The sequence below is a fragment of the Salmo trutta genome, chromosome 9 (assembly GCF_901001165.1).
Source record: "Salmo trutta chromosome 9, fSalTru1.1, whole genome shotgun sequence".
Lineage (NCBI taxonomy): Eukaryota > Metazoa > Chordata > Actinopteri > Salmoniformes > Salmonidae > Salmo > Salmo trutta.
Genome location: NC_042965.1, coordinates 3,040,492 through 3,063,064, shown reverse-complemented (window position 1 = coordinate 3,063,064; position 22,573 = coordinate 3,040,492). Strand labels below are relative to the sequence as shown.

General features: G+C 45.5%; 1 protein-coding gene across 2 annotated transcripts in view; it reads left to right on the top strand.

Moving 5' to 3' along the window:
* adgrv1 (adhesion G protein-coupled receptor V1) overlaps positions 1-22,573 on the top strand; it is a 191,703-nt gene that overhangs the window by 33,756 nt on the left and 135,374 nt on the right. For both annotated transcript variants that reach the window (XM_029762120.1, XM_029762121.1), the window contains 17 exons: positions 3,005-3,100; positions 3,728-3,832; positions 4,101-4,214; positions 8,565-9,133; positions 9,274-9,544; positions 10,913-11,242; positions 12,255-12,431; positions 12,902-13,125; positions 14,359-14,485; positions 14,687-14,872; positions 15,118-15,298; positions 15,512-15,675; positions 15,836-15,959; positions 16,145-16,405; positions 17,509-17,635; positions 18,009-18,226; positions 19,356-20,090. In XM_029762120.1, the coding sequence (XP_029617980.1) occupies positions 3,005-3,100; positions 3,728-3,832; positions 4,101-4,214; positions 8,565-9,133; positions 9,274-9,544; positions 10,913-11,242; positions 12,255-12,431; positions 12,902-13,125; positions 14,359-14,485; positions 14,687-14,872; positions 15,118-15,298; positions 15,512-15,675; positions 15,836-15,959; positions 16,145-16,405; positions 17,509-17,635; positions 18,009-18,226; positions 19,356-20,090 (4,009 nt within the window). The remainder of the gene's footprint in view (positions 1-3,004; positions 3,101-3,727; positions 3,833-4,100; positions 4,215-8,564; positions 9,134-9,273; positions 9,545-10,912; positions 11,243-12,254; positions 12,432-12,901; positions 13,126-14,358; positions 14,486-14,686; positions 14,873-15,117; positions 15,299-15,511; positions 15,676-15,835; positions 15,960-16,144; positions 16,406-17,508; positions 17,636-18,008; positions 18,227-19,355; positions 20,091-22,573) is intronic.

The window sequence follows — 22,573 nt, the reverse complement described above, 5'->3', positions numbered from 1 at the left end:
TTCCAACAATTGTAGTAATGTTTCCAACAATTGTTTACAGACAGATTATTTCACTTATAACTCACTGTATCACAATTCCAGTGGGTCAGAGGTTTACATACACCAAGTTCACTGTGCCTTTAAACAGCTTGGAAAATTCCAGAAAATGATGTCATGGCTTTAGAAGCTTCTGGAAGGCTAATACACATCATTTGAGTCAATTGGAGGTGTACCTGTGGATGTATTTCAAGGCTTATCTTCAAACTCAGTGCCACTTTGCTTGACATCATGGGAAAATCACACAAGACCTCAGAAAAAACCTCCATAAGTCTGGTTCATCCTTGGGAGCAATTCCAAACGCCGGAAGGTACCACGTTCATCTGTACAAACAATAGTACGCAAGTATAAACACCATGGGACCAGGCAGCCGCCATACCGCTCAACAAGGAGACGCGTTCTGTCTCCTAGAGATGAACACACTTTGGTGCGAAATGTGCAAATCAATCCCAGAACAACAGCAAAGGACCTTGTGAAGATGCTGGAGGAAACAGGTACAAAAGTATCTTTATCCACAGTAAAACGAGTCCTATATTAACATGACCTGAAAGGCCGCTCAGCAAGGAAGAAGCCACTGCTCCAAAACGGCCATAAAAAAGCTAGACTACGGTTTGCAACTGCACATGGGGACAAAGATGGTACTTTTTGGAGAAATGTCCTCTGGTCTGATGAAACAAAAATAGAACTGTTTGGCCATAATGACCATCATTGGATTTGGAGGAAAAAGGGGGAGGCTTGCAAGCCAAAGAACACCATCCCAACCGTGAAGCACTGGGGTGGCAGCATCATGTTGTGGGAGTGCTTTGCTGCAGGAGGGACTGGTGCACTGCACAAAATAGATGGCATCATAAGGAGGGAAAATTATGTGGATATATTGAAGCAACATCTCAAGACATCAGTCAGGAAGTTAAAGCTTGATCGCAAATGGGTCTTCCAAATGGATAATGACCCCAAGCATATTTCCAAAGTTGTGGCAAAATAGCTTAAGGAAAACAAAGTCAAGGTATTGGAGTGGCCATCACAAAGCCCTGACCTCAACCCTATAGACAATTTGTGGGCAGAACTGAAAAGGGGGTGATGTGAGCAATCAGGCCTACAAACCTGACTCAGTTACAGCTCTGTCAAGAGGAATAGGCCAAAATTCACTCAACTTATTGTGGAAGCTTGTGGAAGGCTACCCAAAACGTTTGACCCAAGTTAACAATTTAAAGGCAATGCTACCAAATACTAATTGAGTGTATGTGAACTTCTGACCCACTGGGAATGTGATGAAAGAACTAAAAGCTGAAATAAATAATTCTCTCTACTATTATTCTGACATTTCAAGTTCTTAAAATAAATGGTTGATTCTAACTGACCCAAGACAGAGAATGTTTACTCGGATTAAATGTCAGGAATTGTGAAAAACTGAGTTTAAATGTCTTTGGCTAAGGCGTATGTAAACTTCCGACTTCAACTGTAGTTTGCATGGTTCATATTTACACATGTAAATACAGTCATCCTTTGTAAAAAAAAAAAATGGAAAAAAAAGAAAAGTAAAATTAAGCGGCAAAATATTTATAACAGAAATAAAAATCATCCGAGACACGATCTTGTTCTCATTGACTTAGTTACATACAAAGTTAGCTATCTTAGGTAGCTCACTCGTTTTTCAGTCGTTCAAAACACTTGACACATCAAAATAACCAGAAAACTCATAACAGTTTAGATAAACAAGTTACCGCTAGATTTTGAAAACGCAACCATTCTTATAAATGTTACAAACCGGAAAACAGGATAAATATGAAGACAAGGAGAGTTGGTTTCTTTTCACTGGGCTTCTCTTCCACTACATGACGAAATAGGGATTCCCCCACCTGCAGCCGTTGACAAATGTACATGTCGTGCACAGTCTGGACATTTCCAGAAACGTGCTATCCTAGACATTCCCGTATCATGCGTATCAGTGTTCGGGGATGTGCGGGAGTGTGCAGGAATGATTGGGAAATTCCCACTCACGACCGTCCACCTCAAATTTCACGGGAATATAGTTGATCTGATTTCACCCAGAAACTCTACTTTTCATGCAATGAGACTGTTTGTGTGATAGCTATTTCAGACAGAATTGACGGTATGTGACCAGTAACAAAACCTGGCAATGTTTATAGTACATGACCCCTTTTGAAACACTCCCATTTTTACCACTTTCTTGTGGGCATACGCCTTTTATCCATCGCCGTGCACAGCCGGCACCGGTGAGGGGTGGGAGAAGGGGTGTGCCGATATGGGTGGGATATTTGAATAAATCCATTGAATATACACAAAGAAATCCCCTAGTTTACCAATGTCGAGTGGATACAGACATCGCACGCACTTGAAAATGTGGTGCCACCGTTAAACCACCCGCTTCACAAAAATGATCATCAAGTGATTTCCATTTTTTTCCAATTGTTGTTTACTCGTTTGGATGTTTTCAGTGTGTCAATTTATCATCACCAGCCAATGTGATCTCACCATCGCACGCTCTCTCTGCTTTCAAACTCCCCACCAGTTATTTGGGCTGAAGACAGATTTGTAGTCTAAGTTAGAAACCTATACATATTAACCCATCATTTATTAGCTAATTATAAGGCTCCTTTTAAATATTTACTTGTCAAAGTACAATAAAAAAAGATGAAGTGGCAGATGCGCTTGTGTGCTCCCCCAGGCTTAATGCCAAGGCATTTCTGTGACAATAGACAAGAACAGCTCAGCGTTAGAACTACATACATTTACATGGAGAGCATAAATGCATTCAAAGCATTTATGTGAAGCCTTGTGAATGTACCGGCTTTATTACTGGCTTCACCTTTCAGATATAAAGTGGTATAAAGAAGATGGCACGGTAAAGTTGGCACATTTTTGTCATCGTATAAAAGGGATAAGATGCAGTTTGTGTGCCTGATAAGGGGATAGAACTATGGATTTCTCATCCTTGCTCTTCTTTCAGAGCTCCTCCAATGGCGTGAGACTTGGGACGCCCAACAGAGCCACCATCACCATCCTGTCCAATGACAATGCCTTCGGAATCATCTCCTTCAACTCTGTAAGAAACATATATCTGTCTAGTGTTGATTCTTGCTTATAGCATAGGCCTGCATTCCATTCAACCAGTTCCGTTTTAACCTTCATTGAATGTAAAGCGAATCCCAGGTTCGGCTACCTACTACAATACGTACCATATTAGATTGAGAGGGAAGGCTTTAGTCACAGTCAGGATAAGGAAATGAAGCTTTGGGCAGGGGTGGGGTGGGGCAAGGGTGGGGGTCAAATGCCACAGAGGGTATCCATGCAGATGGTTGTGCAGGAGGGGTCTGGGGTTGCCAGGGGCAGCACAACCACAAAGGCTGCAGTTTGCTCCTGGGATTAACTTGTCAGTGGGAGTTTTGAGGGTTACTATGGTAACCATAGTATTGGGTCCTGCCTGCACCCCCCTTGGGGTCTTATTTGGGATCATTATTTTGCTTCTTGGAAATCAATGAAGGACTCTCTGCCTCCGGAATTACGATTCTGAAACATGTTTTCTTTTTGTTTAGTTTTAGAGTCAATATGCTCATCATGTCGTCTGTGAAAGTTGTGGTCTTGTGAAGAGCAAGTAATTAATTTCATAATCACTAAAGACAATGTTAATTCTCTCTCTCTCTCTCTCTTTCTCTCTCTTTGTCTCCTCCAGACTGAACAGGTCATTGTGGATGAACCTAGAGGGAGGAACCAATATGTGCCTCTCAGCCTGGTCAGAGAGAAGGGGACGTATGGGACAGTGACGGTCAACTTTGAGGTGAGGTCACTGTAACAGTAACTGACCCCTGTTTGACCTCCCTATGGTTAGGTCATATCAGATCATTAGGCTGGTTGCATTTTAGTATGGATGTCTATCTGTCACCCGGTCTACTTATGCCAGCCACACACACAGACACACATGCATCGATATACACACACACACACACGCGCGCGCGCACACGCAGATACACACTTTTCAGATAAATGTATTCCTGTCATTCTGATGACAATATGTGAGCAATATGTTGTGGTTTCTACACGGGCAGATCTCGGAAGGCCCTAACCCTGCCCTGGAGGACCTCAGTCCAGACCGGGGGAACATCACCATTCCACCTGGACGAGCTTTGGTGGTATTTAGCATCCTCATCCAGGATGACCAGGTATCCTGTCCTCTCCACCCCCTCTGTATGCTATCACTTACACCTTTTACCAGACAGCTTCACATCAAACACATTCATCATCTGAAGCTTTCTTTTGCAGGCTAAGTAAACCCAGAGTTACATGTCAGTAAACCATTGAAACAACACTATATATTCCCATATTATGTACCTAATGTATCTAGTATATCTAATAATAATAATAAGCTGTACTCTGTTTATCATATATCCTGATGCTTGGTCACCTTACCCCTATAAATATTAAAAACAAAAAACTATGTTTTAAGAGACAATAGGCATTGGTCTGAAGTCGAAAAAGAAGGGAAATTCACATGAGCACCACAATGCCTATACCACCCAAGCTCTACCAAGGTTTTCCAGCACACAGCTTTAACCTACTACAGTAGCTATGTTGGTATTATACTTCAGACTATGTGTAGGCAGGTTGCTTAGGATTCAAACCTTCTCAAACAGCTAAATTCATATTCTTAGAGGAGATGCTTCCACAATAATGTGATTTGTACCACATACAAGGTACCGCATACAAGGTAAAGTATTGTATCTACTTTACCTTGTAGATAAAATGGCGCCGGAGAAAAAGGCAGACGTTTTACATGCCCCCAACCGATTGTGTTTTTTGTTTGTTTATTTGCTTTGTTTGTAACTTTTTTTTTTTACTTATTTTGTACATAATGTTGCTGCTACCGTCTCTTATGACCGAAAATAACTTCTGGACATAAAGACTGTGATTACTCACCACAGACTGGCATAATCCTTTTTTTCATTTAACGAGTCTGACGAGCCTGACGCGAACGATATACTGCTTTCTCGGGAACAGGCCCAAATCCCCGTGATTTGCGTGAAGAGGAGGCAGAGAAAAAGGGTCCGTAGGTCGGGGCTGTCTTCTGAGAATTCGTAGGAGATTGAATAAACCCCCAATTCCTTTCATTCTGCTAGCAAATGTGCAATCTTTGGACAATAAAATAGATGACCTACGCGGAAGATTAAAACACTAACGGGACATTCAAAACTGTAATATATTATGCTTCACGGAGTCATGGCTGAACCATGGCACTATCAACATAAAGCTGGCTGTTCATACGCTGCACCGACAGGATAGAACAGCAGCGTCTGGTAAGATAAGGGGCGGCGGACTATGTATTTTTGTAAATAACAGCTGGTGCACAACATCTAAGGAAGTCTCTAGCTATTGCTCGCCTGAGGTAGAGTATCTCTTGATAAGCTGTAGACCACACTATCTACCTAGTTTTCATCTGTATTTTTCGTAGCTGTTTACATACCACCACAGTCAGAGGCTGGCACTAAGACAGCATTGAATGAGCTGTATTTTGCCATAAGAAAACGCTTTAATGCAGAGAAACTTAAATCTGTTTAAACAAATTTCTATCAGCATGTTAAATGTGCAACCAGAGGGGGAAAATAACTCTGTACCACCTTTATTCCACACACAGAGACACATCTCTCCCTCGCCCTCCATTTGGCAAATCTAACCATAATTCTATCCTCCTGATTCCTGCTTACAAGCAAAAATTAAAGCACAAAATACCAGTGACTAGATCAATAAAAAAGTGGTCAGATGAAGCAGATGCTAAGCTACAGGACTGTTTTGCTAGCACAGACTGGAATATGTTCCGGGATTCCTCCAATGGCATTGAGGAGTACACCACATCAGTCATTGGCTTCATCAATAAGTGCATCGATGACATTGTCCCCACAGTGACCGTACGTACATACCCCAACCAGAAACCATGGATTACAGGCAACATCCGCACTGAGCTAAAGGCTAGAGCTGCCGCTTTCAAGGAGCGGGACTCTAACCCGGAAGCTTATAAGAAATCCCCCTATGCCCCCCGACGAACCATCAAACAGGCAAAGCGTCAATACAGGACTAAGATCGAATTGTATTACAATGGCTCTGACGCTCGTTGGATGTGGCAGGGCCTGCAAAACCATTACAGACTACAAAGGGAAGCACAGCTGAGAGCTGCTCAGTGACACGAGCCTACCGGACGAGCTAAACTACTTCTATGCTCGCTTCGAGGCAAATAACACTGAAACATGCATGAGAGCACCGGCTGTACCGGAAGACTGTGTGTTCACGCTCTCCGCAGCTGAGGTGAGTAAGACCTTTTGACAGGTCAGCATTCACAAGGCCACAGGGCCAGACGAATTACCAGGACGTGTACTGCGAGCATGCGCTGACCAACTAGCAAGTGTCTTCACTGACATTTTCAGCCTCTCCCTGTCCAAGTCTGTAATACCAACATGTTTTAAGCAGACCACCATAGTGCCTGTGCCCAAGAACACTAAGGTAACCTGCCTAAATGACTACCGACCCGTAGCACTCACGTCCGTAGCCAGGAAGTGCTTTGAAAGGCTGGTCATGGCTCACATCAACACCATCATCCCAGAAATTCTAGGCCCGGTCCAATTTGCATACCGCCCCAACAGATCCACAGATAATGCAGTCTCTATTGCACTCCACACTGCCCTTTCCCACCTGGACAAAAGGAACACCTACATGAGAATGCTACTCATTTACTACAGCTCAGCGTTCAACACCATAGTGCCCTCAAAGCTCTTCAATAAGCTAAGGACCCTGGGACTAAACACCTCCCTCTGCAACTGGATCCTGGACTTCCTGACGGGCCGCCCCCAGGTGGTAAGGGTAGGTAACAACACATCTGTCACGCTGATCCTCAACACAGGGCCCCCTCGGGTGCGTGCTCAGCCCCCTCCTGTACTCCCTGTTCACTCATGACTGCACAGCCAGGCACGACTCCAACACCATCATTAAATTTGCCGATGACACAACAGTGGTAGGCCTGATCACCGACAACAACGAGACAGCCTATAGAGAGGAGGTCAGAGACCTGGCCGTGTGGTGCCAGGACAACAACCTATCCCTCAACGTGATCAAGACAAAGGAGATGAATGTTGACAACAGGAAAAAGAGGACCAAGCACGCCCCCATTCTCGTCGAAGGGCTGCAGTGGAGCAGGTTAAGAGCTTCAAGTTCCTTGGTGTCCACATCACCAACACACTAACATGATCCAAGCACACCAAGACAGTTGTGAAGCTGGCACGACAAAACCTATTCCCCCTCAGGAGACTGAAAAGATTTGGCATGGGTCGTCATATCCTCAAAAGGTTCTACAGCTGCACCATCGAGAGCATCCAGACTAGTTGCATCACTGCCTGGTATGGCAAATGCTCGGCCTCCGACCGCAAGGCACTACAGAGGGTATTGCGAAGAGCTCAGTACATCACTGGAGCCAAGCTTCCTGCCATCCAGGACCTCTATACCAGGCGGTGTCAGAGGACGGCCCTAAAAATTGACTCCAGCCACCCTAGTCATAGACTGTTCTCTCTGCTACCACATGGAAAGCGGTATCGGAGCTCCAAGTCTAGGTCCAAGAGGCTTCTAAACAGCTTCTACCCCCAAGCCATAAGACTCCTGAACATCTAGTCAAATGGCTACCCAGACTATTCACATTGCCCCCCCCCCCTCCACACCACTACCACTCTCTGTTGTCATCTATGCATAGTCACTTTAATTAACTCTACCTACATGGTAGGTAACCGGTGCCCCCACACATTGACACTGTACCTGCACCTATATTGTTATTTTTACTGCTCCTCTTTAATTACTTGTTACTTTTATCTCTTATTCTTATTCCGGATTTTTTTAAACTGCTCTGTCGGTTAGGGGCTCGTAAGTAAGCATTTCACTGTAAGGTCGACACCTGTTGTATTCGGCGCATGTGACTAATGCAATTTGATTTGATTTAATGGAAGCACAAGGGAAGTTATGTTGTGTAGAATGAGACCAGGGCATATGGGATTGAATTCCTCTTTGAAATTGATAGGAAAACATGGTACTGGAATGTGTAATGGCTGTATGGTAGAGGAAATGGTTTAACATGTATTATTATGTTGTGAAATGTATGATATAGTAAGGGAGAGGTTGTATGACAGGGTCAGGGGTGTGGGTGGTATTTTGGGGGGGGGGGGGTGATGGGAATAGTGAGGTTTGTAGGAATTATTCAAGGGTTAATTAAGAGAATATAGTTGTATAGATAGGTTGTGACTGCACATTGTAAATATGGTACTGGAACGGACCCTGTATATTGTATGCTTACTTACTTTATCTTGTTCTTTTTATTTATTCTTTTTATACTTTGTGTTTTGTTTCTACGTTATTTTTTGTATTTGTTTAGGTCAGAGCTCGCAAAAAAGGCAATTCACTGTACTTGTGCACGTGACATTAAAACGTGAAACTATTTCCATGGTAACACGTCACTAAACCATTGTTACTGTGATTTCCCTCAGATCCCTGAGGGTGACGAGGTGTTCACAGTCAGGCTGACGGGTGTGGCAGGCGGGGCGGTCCTCAACCCCAATGGCAGCAGCGTGGAGCTGAAGATCCGCCGTAATGACAGCCCCCTGCGCTTCTCCCAGTCCCAGGTGGCCGTTGCCGAGACCGCCGGGGTCATCTCCCTGACCATAACCCGCGGCCTCCTGGCCGACCACGGCCGCTTGGTAGGCTCAGATGACACAGAGGTCTCCGTGGACTACGTGGTCGTCAGCGGCGAAGGGGCGGGCAGTGCCACTCCGGCTGTGGATTTCGTGGACCTGCAGGCGGTACGCACGGTGACATTTCCCCCATGGGTCTATGAGGCACGTCTGCTCTTCAACGTCAGCGATGACGAGGTGCCGGAGATTGCCGAGTCGTTCCACGTAGTGCTGCTGGAGGAGACGGTGAGAGGAGACGCCGTGCTGATCCCGCCCAATGCCGTCCTGGTCACCATCGAACCCAATGATAAACCCCACGGGGTCCTGTCAATCAGTGGCAGCCCCCTCAATCAGCTAATCAGTATCAACGAGGATATGACTGACAGGTTGGTCAAACTACAGTTAGGAGAAGAATGTCATTGGATCAGTGTGTCACCTTATAACATGATCGTTTCCAAACACATTGAACCTCCACTGTTTCTGTGTCTCTGCTATTCTCACAACCCCGCCCTCTCTTGTCCAAAAGATTTGACGGTATCTCCATCGTGAGGAACGGCGGTAACTACGGTGACGTCTCTGTCAACTGGACCATCAGACGGAACTCCAGCGACCGCTCGCCCGTGTCAGATGACCTGAGCCCCGAGGCGGGCACACTGTGGTTGACGGCGGGTCAGATGAGCGCGGTCTTGCCCTTGAACATCACAGCAGATGAGCTTCCAGAGGAAGCAGAGGCCTTTGTCCTCCGACTGCTGCCGGACACTGTGCAGGGAGGGGCCGAAGTGGACGAGCCTATGGAGGTCAGTCTGGCCTGGCTAGGATATGATTGGTTAGGATGCTGCTGCTGTTGATTGATTGGATTGGTTGATTGGTCCATCTATATTTTAAGTTTCAGTTCTAATACTAGAGGCTGACGATTTGTTTTGTATACAGAGATCAGGTTTTCTAGTATTTAAACCAGATATTATGTTCTGTCATGTTGTTGATGCTGTTGGTTTTGAGGAGCTCTGTGTTGGCTGTTGTTCATTTGCAATTACAAATTCAAGCTGGGGAAGACAGAAGGACAGACAGTCAGAAAGCTGCTTGTCAACCCTGGGAGCTTAGTGCAATGTCTAACATAGGGTAGCGCCTGAGAGGGAGGGAGGGAGCAGGTCTAGTACCCACGCCCTCCTGAGGAAGTTTGCGGGGGAGGGCTGCACTTGTGGGAGACACATCTGGAAAGCAGTCCCCTCCTCTCTAGAGGATGTGGTCTTGTGTGTGTGTGTGTGTGTGTGTGGAGGTGGGTGGGTGGATGGCTGGAGACTTGGCACACACACTGGTCCTGTACTGTAGACCCTATTAATACTGTCACTTCACACTGGGTGTTCCCTTAATGTGGTTGAATGAATCTAAACAAAAACAACTGTGGGGATATGCCTGTGTCCTCACAAGGATAGTAAATCAAGGAAAATTCGAACAAGTGTGGACTTTTCACCCGAGGAAAAAGGCTATTTTGGGCTTAGGGGTTAGGGTTAGGGATACTTTTAAGGTTAGGGTTAAGACTGAGGGTCAGGTTTAGGATTAGGGTTTGTGATTAGGGTTAGGGGTTAGGGAAAATAGGATTTAATTTGGTCCCCACAATGATAGTAAAACAAACGTGTGTGTGTGTGTGTATGAGTGGGTGTGGCAGTGTAAAGTCTTTATTATTGCCATCTTTGTCACAGCTTCCCATCTTGGCTATGTGTGAAAGGAGTGGGTAGATCTAACCCTTGTTTATGTTTAATGTATTAGAACACACACGCACTCACACACAGTGGTGGGACTCCCAGCGTGTGGTATCTGCTGCCATGTGTGTATACGCAGTTGACTAAGCACTGCTTATAAGCATTAGAAGACAACTCTAGAAATTGAATGAGTTAATCAATGTATGCGTCAAGAGAACACAAAAGATTTAACACACTCCAAATGCTGCAAGCCTGCGACACTTAAAACCTGTCAGACAGCCGTGAGTCCTGGTCAAACATCTACAGTAAGCCCTAGTAAAAAAGCTCATGAAAGCTATTCTTGCCCATTTAATTAAAGAGGATGCATCTCTAAAATTAGCCCAGGGTTCTTTCTTTACGACACAGAGTCTGATGCTTTCTCCTCCTTTCCCCCCTCTCCTTCCTCTCCCTCCTCTCCTTCCACAGATGATGTTCTACCTCCAGGACAGTGATGACGTGTACGGCCTGTTCCGCTTCCACCCGGAGGAGAACCAGAACATCCAAAGTCAGCCCGATGGACGCTTCCTGTCCCTTAGCTTTCTGCGGGAGGGGGGCACCCTGGGGGAGGTAGCCCTAGCCCTCACTGCCCTCTACATCCCCGCGGGGCCCGTGGACCCCGGGCTGGCCCGGGACGGTGTGCTGAACGGCAGCCGCTCTACTACCGTGCTGTTCTCTCAGGGCCAGGATCTGACCAGACTCACCCTGCCCATCCGCAATGACGCCTTCCTGCAGAACGGAGCCCACTTCCTCATCCAGGTGGGGCCAGAGGTCTCGAACGGCAACACTTTTGGGTCAAATACTGACCCAGTCATAGAAGCACTGTCACAGGGAGTGGGGGACACAATTCATACAGGGGAGGTTTCAAATACAGTAGATAAGAAGATCCGTTTCTTTAAATGAGTGTGAAGACCTTAACGTAGCTCACCTGTGCTACTGTATGTAAAAAAAAATTTGAAAGTGGTCAGCGACTCCAGCTTTGGAAAATGTTGGTTGGTTCTTAGTGTTGTCAAGCTTGTCCAGATACATGGTCCCTCATTTGCATGTGTGAGTGACTTGGACCTGAGAACTGTGCTCTGGCCTGTTGCCATGGGATCTGTCCAAGCTTCCAAACAAACAGCCCTCATCAGGCAGCGCTTAAAAACAAACACAAAATGGAAGTACCTCCTTCACATTCAATGGGTCCCAAACTGCCCCCTCACACACACACACACACACACACACACACACACACACACACACACACACACACACACACACACACACACACACGCACCCGCACACACACACACACACACGCACCCGCACACATGCAAAAACACACACACAAAGCCCAAAGAAGAAGCAGCATGACAGTGCTGAGAGGTCTTTGGAGAAAGTCATTCATAGTGTAGTGAGAGTGGGAAGTTAAGAGAGCAGTTTATTTGGAATCATGGAGGGGTAAAGAGGTACAGTATTACACAATAGAACACTAAATGCCTGAGAGAAAACTGCAACCTTGCATTAACGCTTCACATTCTGTTCCTTCCCTGATGAACTAACTCCACAATACTTGAATGAAACCCACACCTGTACTTATACAGTATACTGCCCATGTGAGAGTCATGTATTTATTTTCTTTGTCTTTTTTTTTAAGACATTTTAAAAGGGTTTCATTTTCCGTTTGGCTAACACAACAAAAATGCGGCCAACTGGTATGAAAGTTGAGTCATGTATTGGAAGATGGCTATAGGGGATTTGTGCTTAGTAATCATTGCTGTCTCTCTTCCAGCTGCATAGTGTGGACCTGGTCAGTATCAGCCCTCCCATCCCGTCTGTGAGTCCTCGCATAGGAGGGGCGCTCAACCTAACCCTCACAGTTACCCCCGACATCGCCAACGGGGAGATCGGCTTCACCAGTAACACCACGGTGGTGGTGTATGAGCCAGAGGACACCAACACTAGCACGGTATAACGCTAATCCTTTGTCTGCATCAATGGCACACACATTAGCATGGTACGCTACTACGCTAACCCTCTGTCTGCATCAATGGCATACATGTTAGCATGGCACGCTATTACGCTAACCATCTCTCTTTATCAATGACACACATGTCAGCACAGTACGCTAACCCTCTGTAGGCTCAATGGCACACCTGTGTAGTGTACCGTGACTCTGATATGATCTGGCTAGAGATACTGTATGTGTGGGGATGTTACAGTGATGACTTTACCGCAATGAAATGTTTTTCACATCGTAATCACTGCAGTTGAATGATCACTACAGTATGTTTGAACAGCAATTTGCAGGTCTTGTTTCATGTAACGTAGCCACAGTGCTTATAATGGATAGGCTTCTTATCCTACGAGTCAGTTTGTCCAAATGTCTAATATGACTGCAGATGGTCGAGGGAAAAGATATTCTTCCTCCTCCCACAGGTGACCCTCAGCCTGCGGCGGGACGGGACAGACGGAAAGGCCGTGGTGTTCTGGAGCCTTCGACCAATCGGAGACAACCAGGCTGACATCACCCCTGACGATCTGGAAACCCTGAGCGGCTCAGTGGTGTTCCTGACAGGACAGAGTGACGCCGTCATCAACGTCACCGTCATGGCCGACGATATCCCCGAGGTCAACGAGACCCTTTCCCTCACTCTGGACAGGTACTGGACAGCAACTCTGGGGAGCTTTTGGTTGGCCAACAGATTCTCATTCTGTTAATCAGTAGCAATGGAAATAAGTGCCTGTGTCTGATTATGCTCTGTTGAGGTACCACACGCCATTGCCATATGTCCTGGGATTTGAATCAGTAGCGTATTGTCCACTTGTTAATTTACTTAACGACAATGCCTGGCTGTGCTTAAAATTATTAAAGCATTGAAATAGTTTCTTTTTTAAGAACTACTAATATGAGCAGTGAGACTAGGGTGTCACAAGGAAAGCCTATCCTTTACCCCTGTTCCTACCCCTACTCCAATTCCTGCCTGTCATCTGTTACCGATGACCTGTGACGGGAACATTGGCTCGCTCTCCCTCCCTCCCTCCCTCCCTCCCTCCCACCCCTCTCCTGCAGGGTGGAGACTCCGCGCTTTATAGTGTACTTCGGGTAAGTGGCGAGTGGAGTGAACACTCTTTGTGTGCTTTAAATCACGACTTTGTCTAGGGAAAAAGGAACCACTAGGATTTATTGGGCTTTTGGTTTGATGGGGAGGGGGGGGGGTTGTTGGGGTGGTGTTGTGGGGCTGTGCATTGGGAAGAGAGGAGCGTGGGTGTGGGGAGTAAGGAGGGATCTTCTTTGTGTTGCACCTAATTTGAACCGTTCTTTATGCCCTCCTGTAAAGACGTCAGTGTTTGTATGCATGATGCGAGTTGGACTCAAGTGTTTGTTTGGTGTGCTTTGCTCTGTCCAGCCTCTGCTTTTCATTTACCCTTTATGTGGCCACACACACACACACGTACACACACACACACACGTACACACACACACACACACACACACACACACACCACACACACACACACACACACACACACACACACCCTGCTCATCAGGGGCCAGGCTGACAGAACACACAGGCCCCCCCCCTGCTGTGAGAGAGAGAGGCTCAGGGGCCACTGAGTGACACGGTTAATCAGAGCAGCTCAAACAACAGGCCTCTGGTCAATACTGAACATGAGCCAATACAAGGAATTTACTCATTCACTGTTTTTAAATGAAGGGTAAGTTGATGAAAATACTTGATTTCTGCGGTAAGCTTTGAAGTGCATCTCCTTGTTGTTTTACAAGCAATACATGCTGGCTGTTTTAAAATTCCCCCACAACCCACATTCCCACTGAGATGAAGGCTTGTGAGTTCCTTTTTGGTCTAGCCGCTGAGTTCCCCTCTGTGTTGCAGGGTTAACGTTGAGAACCAGATCCTGAAGCCTGGCTTCACCAGTCGAGAGATAGTCATTGTGGAGAACGACGACCCAGGTGGAGTCTTTGAGTTCTCCCCCTTCTCCAGAGGACCCTGGTATATCAACGTACGTCTGGCACACAGACAGGCCTCATGACTGTTGATGCTCATCTGTTTCATCGACTGTGATGCGTGTTGAATAGCATCTTGACCCACCGGGTCATTTTCGCAAACTACCAAGTGTTCTCGATGGATTACCTACATCAACAACAGCAACGCTTCTGACCCCTAGTTTGTCCTGGTTTGCCCTGTGACCTTTTCTTTATAGGAAGGTGAGGTGGTGGAGCTGCGTGTCATCAGGGTCCAGGGGCAGCTGCTCAAACAGCTGGTGCGGTATGTCCTCATGCCCTCGGGCAACGCCGAGTTCTACGGCGCCACGGGCATCCTGGAGTTTAATCCCGGGGAGAGGGAGGTGCTGGTGGCACTGGTGGCACGGCCTGACGGGGTCCCTGAGGTACAGCTACACGACTGTCTGTCCCCCCTTTATGACATCATGTATGTATGGCTTGGACACTCCCTCCTGACTGTGAGGGTGTCGCCGGTCCTACTGTTTCCAGTTTCAAATGCCTTTGAAGTTCAAAATCAGTTTGCTGGTTTTGATAGTTTACATGTGTTCGCCTGTAGAACACAGTGCACAGATTACAGTGTGACAGTTATGTTGATGTGCCCGTGTGTGTGTGTGTGTGTGTCTGTGTGTAGCTGGATGAGATGTTCTCGATGGTACTCAGCAGCTATAGCACTCCACCCAGTCGCCTTGGCAACCACCGAGAGGTCAACATCACGGTGCGGAAGAATGACGACCCCTCCGGGGTCATAGAGTTTGGCCGGTCTGGATTGGCAGAGGCCATCAACGAGAGCAAAGGCTCAGAGTCTCACTCAGGTACAATGGTGCAGTGGAGGAACAGTGTCTAAAAACTAGACAGTACTTTAAGACAATATAGTATGAAGAAAGTAAAATAACAGGAAAACATCATATTTTAAGTATTTTGAATTCTTTAGAAGACGAGATTCAGCAGAGAGATGATACAGAAACTAATAGGATTGAGTGTATTATATTGTAAATATTGTGTTCTGTTGTGGGTCTCCTTGGCAGTGGCCTATCCTGTGGTGAGGAACAGGGGTCGCTTTGGGGAGGTGTCTGTGTCCTGGGTCCTAGAGCCCCACATGTCTGCTGACGTCAGCCCCGTACAGGGATACGTTGTGTTTGCTGAGGGGGAGTATGTGAAAAACCTCACCCTCTTCTCTGTATCTGATGAGGTAAAGCCATCTCTCAAACGCTACAGTATTTGACCAGGGCTCCTTTACATAATGTGTATAACATCTATGACAATAAAAATGTCATGGTTTGTATGGTATCCGTTATCTTTTCTACGCAATACTTCATCTTTGCCCGACAATATCTTGTTTCCAACATAAGCTCCCAGAGGACATGGAGAATTTCACCATCACGCTCCTGAATGTGACAGGGGGAGCAAGACTTGGGAACATACTCAACGCAAGCTTGCAGATCAACAAAAACGATGACCCGATTTACTTTGCAGGTAAGGATATCTTTGATTTGCTCCCTAGCACTTTATGTAAAGCATTGGGAGTTTTTTCAAGCGCTGCTGCGTGTTAGCAGACATAGAGTGGCTATATCAAGTGACCTAGTGTTTATTGTCACGCGGCATGGTGGTTATGTCAGTTGACGTAGGATGACGTAACACTCTGTCTCTCTGTCCTCCAGAGCCTGTGGTTGTCAGGATTCGGGAGGGGGGTGTTGCCAACTTCACTGTTTTGAGGGCTGGTCCGGCTGGCTTGGTTGCCACGGTGATGTATCGCGTGGACTACGGCGCAACGTCACCGGGTGACTTGGCCCCGCTGAGTAACGACACCGTGCTCGTGTTTGGTGTGGGAGAATGGTCGAAGAACATCTCTGTTGCCGCGGAGGAGGACGACACACCTGAGACTGACGAACCCTTCTACATCCTCCTCTACAACACTACAGGTGTGTAAGGCTGCCACGTTCGCTATGCATTCGAACGAACAAGATACTTCTCCTGACCTCGTGACCTGAGCAGGAAAAACTCTGCGCTCTAGTTTTAAACAATGGCTAGGTTCCTGGTCAGGCCACGTGGTCAGGAAAAACTCCTGGCCTTACTCACATTGTGTAGTATGGAAGGTTGTCCAATCTAATTCATTCTCTCAGTACAATAGCACAAACAGATATTGGTCAAGTCATTTTAGAGACGACCGTAGTAGGAAACAATCATCCTCGTTACGTTGACTGTTTTTCCTCGTTCAGTAGCTGTATCTCCAGTCTCTTTGACAGCTGTTTCTGTACATTGGTGAGTAACTGGGTTGATTAGCATTGACACTGGTGACCCTGAAAAGCCCTCCTAATCCCGGTATTGTGTGACACAGACAGGGATGAAAGCGGGTGGGCCTGTGGGGGAACTTAATTACCAAACTCAGACTCACTCTGCAGGCTGCAGCACAAAGCCCGCCAGCCCAGTCCACTACTCCACTCCGCCGCCTGGCCTGGCTGTATGTGCGTGGACTACTTGGAGTGAAAATAAGGGTTAACCCACTCTGCTCCTCTCCAAGCCTTAGTTAACGAGCGAGGGCTCTTATATTATTTTCGTGGCGGACATCTGCATGTAGAACCCTGACCCTCTCCGCTGGGTTGCCGTGGTTACTGTGTGCTATGGTAATGAGAACAGTCTCCTTTTTGTGATGATATTTAGCATGACAATACTATGTGGGTATTATAAAGCAACCTCATCTGTCTCTCTCTCTCTCTCTCTCTCTGTTTCTCCTGTAAAAGCACACGCACATGCCGCATTTTATTTAAGCCAAGCAAGATGTTAAGTTCAAACAAGAACATTTTACTGACTTGAAGGACACTACATGTTTTTTTTGTTTTTTTTGTCTACACATTTCATGTTTCTCTCTTGTTCAGTAATTTGTTATTTAATAACAACAGAGGGACAGAGTTTTAACAGGCATCGTAAATATGTTCAGTGACTTCATGCTTAGAAAGCATGTAAAACTGCTGGACTTGAAACCCTGCGTGTGTGTGTGTGTGTGTGTGTGTGTTTGTGGGGACAGGTGACGCTGTTGTGTATGGTGCGGACACAGCGACAGTGGTGATTGAGGCCAATGATGAGGCCAACGGAATATTCTCCCTGGAATCCACAGAGAGGTCTGTAGAAGAGGGCAAGACCAACAACTTCTAGTAAGGACCAACTCTAGCCTTAATATACCATACACCTTTCCTGCATGCTTACACAGCCTCTGGAATAGATTAGCAGCTCTTAACAAACTTATTGAGTTGATTATTCTACCATCTGTTGGTATAATTTAATCCTGTGTGGGACAGTTCAGGACTTCGGGGGCCGTAATGTCTGCTGACACTCTTCTCCCTGGCACTTCGTTGGTCCACTAATGTCATTGGTTGCTAAGGAAGTGCTCACATTTGATTTTCAGGTCTTAATCACTTCCTGTTTAGAAGGAAAACACAGGAACCAGCATACATTCAAGCCTCTAAGGACCTGAGTTGTATCCTTGAGTTCTTCCTCAGTCCTACATACAGTCCTTTTGTCTCCTAGTGTTATCAGGGCCAGGGGCCACTTTGGCAACGTGACGGTGTTCTGGCGCCTTTATGCCAACGACACAGCCCTGGAGCCTGGTCAGGAGTTCACCAACACCTCTGGCTCCATCACCTTCACCACGGGAGAGGAGACCAAGCCCGTCGTCCTGGAGGCCATCTCAGACAAACTCCCTGAGTTTAACGAGTTCTACGTCCTCAGGCTCATCAGCATCTCAGGTAAGGGGAAGTGGGAGTGTGAGGCAGATATCCGCCAGGTGACCTACTGAACTAGTAGTACTCCTGTAGTAAGTAACAGACTCACTCACACACAACACGCACACAGCCAACGCTGCTGTCCGATGTATATAGAGACAGTAGACACTGGACCATTTCTTTTATACTGTCTTTCACACTGTGTATTCATATACTGTATTCTTCATATAGCTCATTCTAATATATCTACTACTGTACATTTCATTTTTGTTATATTGTCCATAAACACTGAGTTTACAAAATATTAAGGACACCTGCTCTTTCCATGACATAGAGTGACCAGGTGAATCCAGGTGAATCCAGGTGAAAGCTATGATCTCTTATTGATGTCACTTGTTAAATCCACTTCAATCAGTGTAGATGAAGAGGTTGAGACAGCTTAAAGGATTTTTATGTCATGAGACAATCGAGACATGGAATGTGTATGTGTGCCATTCAGAAGTTGAATGGTCAAGACAAAAAATGTAATTGCCTTTGAACGGTTATGGTAGTCGGTGCCAGCTGCAATGCTGCAGTTTGCCGTGTATTTATCAAGAATGGTCCACCATCCAAATTACATCCGGCCAAGTTGACACAACTGTGGGAAGCCTTGGAGTCAACATGGGCCAGAATCCCCTTGGAACGGGGGAAATGTTAGAATAAGGCTATGAAGTAACAAAATGTGGAAAAAGTCAAGGGGTCTGAATACTTTCCGAAGGCACTCTATCTTACTGGTGTGTATACGTATAGATTGCATTTGGATTACTGATACAATATTATTTGAGTTGTTAACTGGATTCATCCGGACATGAATGATTTCTTGTTTTTGATTATTATTTGTGTATTTGTTTGACATTTTTAGCTAGTAGCATAAGCATTTCACTGCACCAGCTATAACATCTGCTAAACTTTGTACGCAACCAATAAACTTTTATCTAATTTGATTTGATTTAGTATGTTCTTGACTAGAACATCAACATCTGAGCTTTAAAGCTACCTATGTTCTCTCAGTTGAAGTGGGGTAATTTAGGTTATTCCTAAATTACTCTGTGTCACGTTACAAATGTTGTTGATACCAAGCATTAACCATTTTCTGTCCGGTGATATTCCATAGGTGGTTACCCCGGAGAGGGTGGCCGATTGGCTAATACATCCCTCAACGCCTCTGTCCTGATCCCCTTTAACGATGACCCTTTTGGAGTGTTCGCCATCGCTGTCGACAACCTGGACCAGGAAGTGGCTGAGGACATCCTGTCAGAAGAAGACATGTCTGATGTCACTTCCTTCACCATCCTGCGGCAGCAGGGCACCTTCGGGGAGGTGCGGGTTGCCTGGGAGATTGTATCTGTCCGTTTCCCTCTCGGCCTCCCTCCCATGCAGGACCTCCTCCTCAGCGCCTCCTTCCCAAAGGAGGTGGAGCTCAGGCCCCACTCCAGGAGGCACCACTCAGGCACCGACACCTGGTTCTTCTCGGGCCTACAGGGGGCCTACGGCACCATCAGCCCAGAGGAAGGGCCTGACAGTCTTGCTAACTTCACCCTCTCAGCCTGGCTGGTTTCCAGGCCGGACACCAACGGCTTCATCGTGTCCAAGGGCAACAGGAACGGGACGCTGTACTATGGGGTGAAGGTCCAGACCAACGAGTCCCATGTGAGTGTGATGCTGTACTACACAGCCTTGGGGGCCAACAACACCCTGGTGGCTCGGGCCACGGCAGAGAGGTTTGTGGAGGACAATGTGTGGCTCCATGTGCTGATCACGGTGGATGATGGGATTATTGAGTTCTTCCTGAATGGCAACCTTATGCCCAGAGGGATTAAGAGTCTCAAAGGAGAGGCCATCACTGACGGTGAGTCCCAATAATTTCATTAACTCTTGAAGCTGGAATCCTTAGTTGCTACTGTACATCTATTTTGGGACTTAGAAATGAATGATACATACCCATTCATTCTGGAAGAATATATCTTACAAATGCCTCGTGAGTTTATTTCAACTGTCATACCCCATCAGAACCCAAAATACAAGTTTGTTTTGCTGCCAGTGTTTGTAAACAATGGAAATGTAAACAAACACTGTATAGCCTCAAAACATGGTTAAAACTATCCTTTTGATACCATGGATGGTCAGTTCATAGCTCTGTCTTTGAAATTAAGAGTGGTTATATTTCTCCAGGCCTACACCTCAGCTTTTTACCAAAACACAGGCTGGGTGGCTGCTTTGTTATTGTTTCAATTAAAGTCCTCCTCCAGTCTCCTTATAACCTCATTTAACACCGGATTTACTTAACAAAATGCACATCTCAATAGGTGGTCCAGGTACAGTATGTCATGATATGGCACAAGTGGGTGGGGGGTCTGAGTTGTTCTCTGTTGCTCATCTATTATTCTAAAAGCAAGGGGGGAGGATGATGATGTCACATTTGACCATAAGACCAACTCCTTGAGTGCCATACTCCTTGAAGTTTGCAGTTGTGTAAAAACGTATATATACTACCGTTCAAAAGTGTGGGGTCACTTACAAATGTCCTTGTTTTTGAAAGAAATGAAAGCAATTTTTTGTCCATTAAAATAACATCAAATTGATCAGAAATACAGTGTAGATAGTGTTAATGTTGTAAATTACTGTTGTAGCTGGAAACGGCAGATTTTTTAAATGGAATATCTACATAGGCGATCATTAGAAAACCCTTTTGCAGTTATGTTAGCACAGCTGAAAACTTTTGTACTGATTAAAGAAGCAATAAAACTGGCCTTCTTTAGGCTAGTTGAGTATCTGGAGCATCAATATTTGTGGGTTCGATTACAGGCTCGAAGTGGCCAGAAGCAAAGAACTTTCTTCTGAAACTCGTCAGTTTCAGTTTCTTGTTCTGAGAAATGAAGGCTATTCCATGCGAGAAATTGCCAAGAAACTGAAGATCTCGTACAACGCTGTGTACTACTCCCTTCACAGAACAACGCAAACTGGCTCTAACCAGAATAGACAGAGGAGTGGGAGGCCCCAGTGCACAACTGAGCAAGAGGACAAGTACATTAGTGTCCATTTTGAGAAACAGACGCCTCACAAGTCCTCAACTGGCAGCTTCATTAAATAGTACCCGCAAAACACCAGTCTCAACGTCAACAGTGAAGAGGCAACTCCGGGATGCTGGCCTTTTGTAAAATACCAAGTCCATATTATGGCAAGAACAGCTCAAATAAGCAAAGAGAAATGACAGTTCATCATTACTTTAAGACATGAAGGTCAGTCAATGCGGAAAATTTCAAGAACATTGAAAGTTTCTTCAAGTGCAGTCGCAAAAACCATCAAGCGCTGTGATGAAACTGGCTCTCATGAGGACCGCCACATGAAAGGAAGACCCAGAGTTACCTCTGCTGCAGAGGATATGTTCATTAGAGTTAACTGCACCTCAGATTGCAGCACAGAGTTCAAGTAACAGACACACCTCAACATCAACTGTTCAGAGGAGACTTCATGAATCGGGCCATCATGGTCGAATTGCTGCAAAGAAACCACTACTAAAGGACACCAATAAGAAGAAGAGACTTGTGATTTATTTAGAATTCAAGGAACACTTAACCAGGATGGCTACCACAGTATTCTGTAGCGATACGCCATCCCATCTGTTTTGCGCTTAGTGGGTCTATCATTTGTTTTTCAACAGGACAATGACCCAAAACAGACCTCCAGGCTATGTAAGGAATATTTGACCAAGAAGGAGAATGATGAAGTGCTATATCAGATGACCTGGGCTCCACAATCACCCGACCTCAACACAATTGAAATGGTTTGGGATGAGTTGGACCGCAGAGTGAAGGAAAAGCAGCCAACAAGTGCTCAGCATATGTGGGAACTCCTTCAAGACTTTTGGAAAATTAATTCCTCACGAAGCTGGTTGAAAGAATGCCAAGAGTGTGCAAAGCTGTCATCAAGGCAAAGGGGTGGCTACTTTGAACAATCTCAAATATAAAATACATTTTAATTATTTTTAACACTTTTTTGGTTACTACATGATTCCATATGTGCTATTTCAAGGTTTTGATGTCTTCACTATTATTCTACAATGTAGAAAATAGTACAAAATCCCATCAAAAAACTTGAATTAGTAGGGGTGTCCTAACTTTTGACTGGTACTGGGTATGTGTGTGTGTGTGTGTGTATATATATATATATATATATATATATATATATATATATATATATATATATATATATATATATATATATATATATATATATATATATATATTGCTCAAAACATATACTATATTTGGGATATTGTTTTCAACAGGAAACATTCAAAATCGCTGTAGGACATCTTTAAGGATTCTAGCT